We start from the raw sequence: 8,644 nt of genomic DNA, 5'->3' as shown, positions 1-8,644 counted from the left end.
TTTCGCTTCACCTTTGTTTGATCAATTTATATACATACATACATGCAACTTTTTCTGGCTATTCTCAGCCAACCTACTCCTTTCACTTTCAGACAAATCTTTTGCTATTTATGACATCCCACTCACCCCTCTCCCTCCCTTTCTCTAACATCAGTTGTTTTAAGTGTTAAACTCTATCAGATTGAGCAGTATTAAGAGGAAAACTCTCAAAAGCTTGTCTTTGAAATATTATGTTAGTCCAATAAAAAAGGTATCATTGCATACTGCGATACTCTAGTATTTTGGCATCTTGAACTTTAGCACAGGAAAAAGATTTGTCTAGTTAAAATGCGTTTGCTATTATCCAATTTTTAGGTGGGATGCGGTAAGCATAATGTATGAAATCTTTATTATTTGCTGTACAATTGGCGGTTTCCCTAGCCTTTTAATTGTTTTATGTTCTGCTTAGTTTTTTTTTATGTATATTTTCTATGTTGTATCAATAAAATGTAAAGTTTTTAATACACACCTGGATTTTGAGTTCCACATTTCTGAAGGTTGCAGTTTTGATCGAGGCCTGTACAGGCACCCATGGACTATTCACATAAAGACTGATACAGCTCTTAATCATGTGAGTGAGATTCATATCTGGCGCCGTATGTATCATTGTTTACAGATTACACTATGTGTGTTTTCTTATTTGTCTCCTTCTAGATAGACTAATACAGTGAGGGAAAAAGGTATTTGACCCCTTGCTGATTTTGAACATTTGCCCACTGACAAAGAAATTATCAGTCTATAATTTTAATGGTAGGTGTATTTTAACAGTGAGAGACAGAATTAAAAAAAAATAAAAAAAATCCCGAAAAACACACGTCAAAAAAGTTATGAATTGATTTGCATGTCAATGAGTGAAATAAGTATTTGACCCCTTCGACTTAGTACTTGGTGGCAAAACCCTTGTTGGCAATCACAGAGTTCAGACGTTTCTTGTAGTTGGCCACCAGGTTTGAACACATCTCAGAAATGATTTTGTCCCACTCCTCTTCCAGGTCCTCTCCAAGTTATTAAGGTTTCAAGGCTGATGTTTGGCAACTTGAACCTTCAGCTCCCTCCACATATTTTGTATCGGATTAAAGTCTGGAGACTGGCTAGGCCACTCCAGGACCTATATGTGCTTCTTCTTTAGCCACTCCTTTGTGGCCTTGTGTCAGGGTACCTGTTGTCTCTACCTCAGAGGAGGTGAGATACTTAGACGTTCATCCTCTCAGAGGGGTTGACTCACTCGTTCCTCGCAGTTCTCTCGGCCGTTTACACGCCGGCCGCGAGGGACCCGCTTCCTTTTATGACGCGGCGCTCAGTAGCCGACGTCATGACGACAATCCGTTCCGACCTGTCAATCAAGTCCCGACCACGAATCAGGACTTGTCGGGGGCGTGATTACCTATCTAGAACCAGGGTATAAAGTAGGGCTTTATGCATTTGTTCATTGCCCTGTCGTGGTTCTAGCTTGTCTAGTCACTCAGTGCTCTTGTTATCTATTTGTCTCTTTGGTTTTGACCCGGCTTGTTTGTTCTACCCTGCTTACCTCTATTACCCTTTGACTCGGCTTGTCTCTCGCTTATCTGCTCTCTCATTCCCTCGACCTCGGCTTGTCTCTAGACTATTCTTTGCTTACTCCTTACGTTAGTCCGGCCATTCTAAGGTCCGGTATACGTACCTACCTCCTGTTTGTACTTTGCAAGTTGGATCCCTGTCCCGATCCTGACACCTTGGCTGTGTGTTTTGGGTTATTGTCATGCTGGAATACCCATCAACAACCCATTTCAATGCCCTGGCTGAGGGATGGAGGATCGCATCAAAGATTTGATGATACATGGCCTTGTCCATGGTCCCTTCGATGTGGTGCAGTTGCCCTGTCCCCAAAGCAGAAAAACTCCCCCAAAGCATAATGTTTCCACCTCCATGTTTGATGGTGGTGATGGTGTTCTTGGGGTCAAAGACAGCATTCCTCCTCCTCCAAACACAGTGAGTTGAGTTAATGCCAAAGAGCTCAATTTTGGTCTCATCTGACCTCAACACCTTCACCCAGTTCTCCTCTGAATCATTCAGATGTTCACTGGCAAACTTCAGACGGGCCTGTACATGTGCTTCCTTGAGCAGGGGGACCTTGCTGGCGCTTCAGGATTTCAGTCCTTCACGGCGTAGTGTGTTACCAATTGTTTTCTTTGTGACTATGGTCCTAGCTGCCTTGAGATCATTAACAAGATCCTCCCGTGTAGTTCTGGTTTGATTCCTTACCATTCTCATGATCATTGAAACTCCACGGAGTGAGATCTTGCATGGAACACCAGACCGATTTAGACTGACAGTTATTTTGTATTTCTTCCATTAGCAAACAATCGCACCAACTGTTGTCACCTTCGCACCAAGCTGCTTGGCGATGGTCTTGTAGCCCATTCCAGCCTTGTGTAGGTCTACAATCTTGTACCTGACATCCTTGGACAGCTCTTTGGTCTTGGCCATAGTGGAGAGTTTGGAATCTGATTGATTGATTGCTTCTGTGGACAGGTGTTTTTTATATAGGTAACGAGCTGAGATTAGGAGCACTCCCTTTAACCCCTTAAGGACCAAACTTCTGGAATAAAAGGGAATCATGACATGTCACACATGTCATGTGTCCTTAAGGGGTTAAGAGAATACTCCTAAACTCAGCTCGTTACCTGTATAAAAGACACCTGGGAGCCAGAAATCTTGCTATTGATAGGGGATCAAATACTTATTTCAGTAATTGACATGCAAATCAATTTATAACTTTTTTGACATGTGTTTTTATGTTTTGTTATTCTGTCTCTCACTGTTAAAATACACCTACCATTAAAATTATAGACTGATCATTTCTTTGTCAGTGGGCAAACACTCAAAATTAGCAGGGCATCAAATACTTTTTTCCCCTCACTGTATCTGATCTGGATATAGTTGATCATACCAATGGAGACTACTCATTATATTAAGTATTTTGTTTATGTATAAACTAAGTGTATATTTTTCATGATTTGTATTATCGTATATGCCTGCTATTTCCCTGACATTGGGTTTTCTTGGCGCGTATGCTAGGGATATAGATCTGTTGGCCAAGCTCATTTCTACCTGTGAAGCATAACAGAGAATATTACAGATCTTTAAACTGATTTCTGAGTGTAACTGATTTTAGTAGTGGTGTAAAAATGTATGACAGTTATTGAAACAATGGGCAGAGAAAAGACATGACAGATGAGGCATGCAGACATTACATACAACATATTTCACGTTTCCTGCACAAAATGGACTGAGGAGTTATTTATTTGAGAAAGCATACAAATCTGAGCTTTTAACAAGTCACACATCAATTACATAGGTCTGCAAGAGAAACATAATATAAACAAAACCCATCTTAAGAAAAGCTTAAAATATGTATCCTCTTTTTTTAATTATGAGCTATGTTACAAAAAGTGCACTAACTTAGCTTTCTGCTTTAGCCTTAAGACCTTATTCATTTTTTGGCTAATCACCCTATACTTATAATGCAGTGATATTAGGTTCTGCATCATGCAGTTGAAACCTTTCACCATTTTCTTCTTCATCATTATCATCATCATCTTGATTTTCTTCGTATTGATTTTCTTCATCTTGATTTTCTTCATTTTGATTTTCTTCATCTTGACTGTGTCTGTCAGAAATATTCATGTCTTCCTCTTCACCCCCATTCCATCGACTCACCAATCCTTGCATCGTTGCCTGTGCCCTATGCCATAATTCACGTGGATGGTATCCTTCTCCTCCTTCAATGCGCACAAGTCTCCTCCATGCCAGTGCAAGTGCAAAACAGATCACAATGAGTAGAATAACGAGGAACACAACAGTCGCTGTACTACTAGCCTCTTCCTCTCCCTTTTGATTTGATTTTGCTTGCATAGTCGGCAAAGCCAGCAGCAGATGGAGCGTCAAGTGAATAAGGGGCAACATCTGTTGACAACAGAGATTACAAAGTCAAGCGTTAAACAATAACATTTCTAGTTTCATTATTGACCTTACTCTTCATGAATCCAATCAACAGCTATCGGCATATGATAAACAATATGATATAATAGGTATAGCTGAAACATGATGGGATGAATATGTGTGCAGTTAATTTAAATTAAATTAACTTAAATTAACAAAAAGATAGAAAAAGATAAAAAGAAAAATAGCAAAGTTTAAGGGGTATGGTCATATATCAAACATGAAAGGCTTGTAAGAAGGCATGATAAATTAAATATCAGTGGTTTAGGAGAAGATACTTGTTTTTCATTAAACATTGATGTAAAAACAAATGCAGAGCATAGTGTCTAATGGAAATTGCTCAAAAGTGGTAAGATGATTTTCTTAATGTTCAATTGTCTTTGATCTGTTCACTGATGATCTTAAAGTGGGCATTGAAAGTCATTTGTCAGTAGTTGCTGATGATCCAAACTAGGTATTAGCAGGGTTCCCCAAACCCTCCTTTCAACTCAGCCACAGAATACAATGGACAGTCACTAATGTCACTAATACAATATAATAACTAAAGGTTAGCTGTGTACTTTTTAATTGTACTTTTTTAATCTCAATGGTTTATATATTTTTTTTAAATTAACATTGTACAACCAGAGCCTACCATGTAAATGAGCTTACCCTGCTGTATGCAGGCAACACTAGTAAATATAGAGAATGTACAGTGAATAATTAATTTAGTTTTGCTTCCGTTTCTATAGTTCAGAAATGATCAATTTAAAACTAAATGAAATTCTGAAAAAAAATCATAAATCAATGCAAAAGCCATGTGCCACTATTCCAATTATTCTAAATGATACCAAATTAGCATCCTAAGGGTTACAAACCAATGAGCTAGCAGAATGTTTGGTTGTATAGGGAGAGGTATTAGCAGTAGAAAGAGGGAAGTGCTCATGCCATTGTACAGAACACTGATGAGACCTCATTTGGAGTATTGCACACAGTACTGGAGACCGTATCTACAGAAGGATATTGATACTTTGGAGAGAGTTCAGGGAAGGGCAACAAAACTGGGACAGCACTGGGTTATGCAGCCTTTATAACCATTTTTTCAGCTCTGCTATTAAGCATAGTATGCTGATTAGACTACAGGGGGTACTGTCCAAGACTCATGACACTAACATCCCCTCACCAGCCCACCTAAGCTAAAAAAATGCACATTATAAGTGCTGAAATAGGTGTCCCCTACAGGACAGGTGCCTACTCTGCCTAATGGGAATCCAGCCTTGGCCTCAGCTTGCTACCATCATGATTGTTTATGTATACCTTGTTCATTGCTGCTCTCATTGCTTGATTAACGAGTTCACAGGCCTGCCTTGCTGTGTGTACAACAGTTCCTTTTTAGCCTCCGTTGGTGTGGGCCCAAAATAAAATTTGTCTTTGGCTTCAGACCCTGGCTCACATTCCTGACTATGCCATTGGCTTGAGAGGCTTCCGGACCTCACTTATTGATCACCCTTGTGTCCATCCTCACTGGCTTCCAACTCCAGCTTTCACAATTTGACTACTCTCACAGGTCATACTCATGTCCTTCTGCAATACAAGTAACAGAGCTTACAAGTTCTCAGTACTGTTTTCCCATTCATACAGACTTCGTCACAAGTGCTTAATTCACTGTAAACTTCATTGTAGCCTCATTCCTGTCTCCACTGCTTCAAATAATTTGTACTGACCAAAGTTGATATGGACTTTGACTCAAATGCTCAATCATCAACCATTGGTACCAGAAGTCGTGACACTGAGATATAATGAGCCAATGCCATGGAAAGTTAAATTAATGGTGCCTTTTGGCATAAAGTGGCGGGAACAGAGCACAATATGCTACTGAGCAATTTTCTTTGCTGTAACAAAACTGTGTCTATATGCAATATGTTTTCCAAATCAGACCTGCATTCCCCTCCACTTCATCAAGTGACCAGCTGGTGTTTGTAGGTAACTTGGTAAATTCAGGTTTAAATCTGTACTTTGTATATGGTTTGGTCTTTATGGCACCAACACTATTCCCTTTTCTTCTTAGAAGTGTCACCATTGCCTGGTGTTACTACAGTGATACTTCTTTTGGTAATTTCTGCTCGGGGGTATGGACAAATAAAGTAGCAGGAAAGGTCTGGCCAAGTCAGCCCATTACCCTGTTAACTAATAACTACTAACAGAGCAGACAAAACTGCAAAGAGGCAAAAGGGATTTGAAATGTCTTTTAAGTTATAGCAGCTTATATGACGTTAAGTAGTAATAAACACCACACTTCCAGATATACTCCAGAGCTCCTGATGCGTCCTGAAATAGTATTAACATTAACATATGTAGTGCCTTGCATCAGTATGCACCCCTTAAAATGTTTCCACATGGTGCTCTGTTACAGCCTTGAATTAAAATAGATTTTTATTGGTATTTTTTACCATATTATTTATTTAAAATATCTAATATTTTGAAGATGCAAAATATTCTTTATTGTAATATACGTTATGAAATCATTTTTTTTTCGACTCTTGTTGCTGTGAAACACCTAAATAAACTCTGGTGCTTCCAGTTGCTTCATCATTCCCAGTATTGGTTGAATTTGAATGGAGTCCACTTTTGTGCAAATAAGGTGTTGCATGATCTTAAAATAAACATTTCTTGAAAGCCCAGAGTCTGTTAGCAACTATCAAGAATATTCATAAGTGAGAATTCAAAGTGAATTTCAAATTCAAGTTAATTATTATTGTTATTATTATTATTATATTATTTATATAGTGCCAGCAAATTCTGTAGCGCTGTACAATTAATATTAGTTGAACTGAGAAAATTCTCTATGTCAGCTAAGCTTCGAGCTGAGCTTTGGCCTTACATTTGAAATTGTATTTGTTTAAATAAAATCATCATAAAACAAAGGAGCTGTCACTGGAATTACAAGATAAAGTGTCCCAGACCTCCCTTGAAGCTCTATTACTAGAGAATGCACACACCATTAAAACTCTCCCAGCTTTACTTATGTACAAATATAAGTATTTTTAATCCTATTATTCATATGATTGAGAAAGATAGTACTGCAGCACTATGACAAATTCAGGCAAAATAGATGATCAGATTGATGTTAGGAAGAGAAACTGGGCAGCCTCTGTCACCTAGTGGCCAAGTTCTCTGTGAAACAGTGATAAATACATTAGAGAAGCTTTATCAAACTTCCTTTCTTACAAAAAAAAAAAAAAAAAAAGTATCTACCGTACTAAAAGGGAAGCAAAAACATTATGGTTCGTTCCCTGTCAAGGGTGCATCACGGAGCCAAAACAGACAGTTAATTTAACCCCTTCAGGACGGAGTCAATAGTGTGCGTTCTTATCAAAACAAAACGTAAACAAAAACTATAATTTGCGCTATATGTCTGTTCACCCGTAGTTCCCCTCTTTCAAATTATATGCACCCACACTTATTATATATCATTTTGTTCAGGAGAAACAGGGCTTTCATTTATCATTAACTATTCATATATGGAACATTATTTATTATGAATACAGTTTAAAAAAATGTGAGAAAATAAGATATTTTTGTAAAATTTGCATTTCCGTCTGACATTTTAACTGTGATTGTCATAATACTGTTAGGTTTTACTGCAAGAAAATGCACATATTTGTAATCAGCGATGTGTCACGAGTACAACAGTACCCCCCATTAACAGGTTTTATGGTGTTTTGGAAAGTTACAGGGTCAAATATAGAACGTTCTATTTTCAAATTGAAATTTTCCAGATTAGTAATGTAACCTTTGAGACGGTGTGGTAGCCCAGGAATGAGAATTACCCCCATAATGGCATAGCATTTGAAAAAGTAGACAAGCCAAGGTATTGAAAGTGGGGTATGTTTAGTCTTTTTTAGTAGCCACTTAGTCACAAACACTGGCCAAAGTTAGCGTTCATATTTGTTTTTGTGTGAAAAAAGCAAAAAACGAATATTTGGCCAGTGTTTGTGACTAAGTGGCTACTAAGAAAGACTGGACATACCCCACTTGCAATACCTCGGGTTGTCTACTTTTGCAAATGGTATGCCACCATGGGGGTAATTCTCATTCCTGGGCTACCATACGCTCTCAAAGGCAACATAACCAATCTGGCAAATTTGTGACTCTCTAACTTTCCAAAACACCATAAAACCTGTACATGGGGGATACTGTTATTCTCGGGAGACTTCACTAAACACAAATATTTGTGTTTTAAAACAGTAAAACATATTACAACAATAATATAGACCATAAAAGTGCCGTTCGCTTGTAAAAAATGTGAAAAACTTCACTTTTACTTAAAATATCATCGTTGTAATACAATTTACCAGTTTGAAACACTAATATTTGAGTTCAGCGAAGTCTCCCGAGTAAAACAGTACCCCCTATGTACAGGTTTTATGGTGTCTTGGAGAGTTACAGGGTCAAATATAGTGCTTGCGAATTAAATTCTCAGCACTTTCTCCCTGTGTTGTCAGGCATGTCAATCAAATTTTAATTAATCAAATCACATAATTACGTTAAAAGATTATTTAAATATACACGTAGAATTTTAATAGATATGCATTTATAGGTATTTAAATTCTATGTGTATACTAATGTAATCTTTTATGTAATT

The 8,644-nt window shown here is 37.9% G+C and overlaps 1 protein-coding gene across 1 annotated transcript in view; it reads right to left on the bottom strand.

Annotated features, from left to right (window-relative positions):
- Window positions 1–3,050: 3,050 nt before the first annotated feature.
- Window positions 3,051–8,644, bottom strand: part of PTPRCAP (protein tyrosine phosphatase receptor type C associated protein) — a 51,765-nt gene continuing 46,171 nt past the window's right edge. The window contains exon 2 of the mRNA XM_063434985.1: window positions 3,051–3,984. Within this exon, the coding sequence (XP_063291055.1) occupies window positions 3,538–3,984 (447 nt within the window). The 3' untranslated portion in view covers window positions 3,051–3,537. The remainder of the gene's footprint in view (window positions 3,985–8,644) is intronic.

This window comes from Pelobates fuscus, chromosome 10 (genome assembly GCF_036172605.1).
Source record: "Pelobates fuscus isolate aPelFus1 chromosome 10, aPelFus1.pri, whole genome shotgun sequence".
NCBI classification, from domain to species: Eukaryota; Metazoa; Chordata; class Amphibia; order Anura; family Pelobatidae; genus Pelobates; species Pelobates fuscus.
The sequence above is the reverse complement of the archived record's forward strand: the minus strand, read 5'-3'. Positions and strand labels throughout refer to the sequence as shown.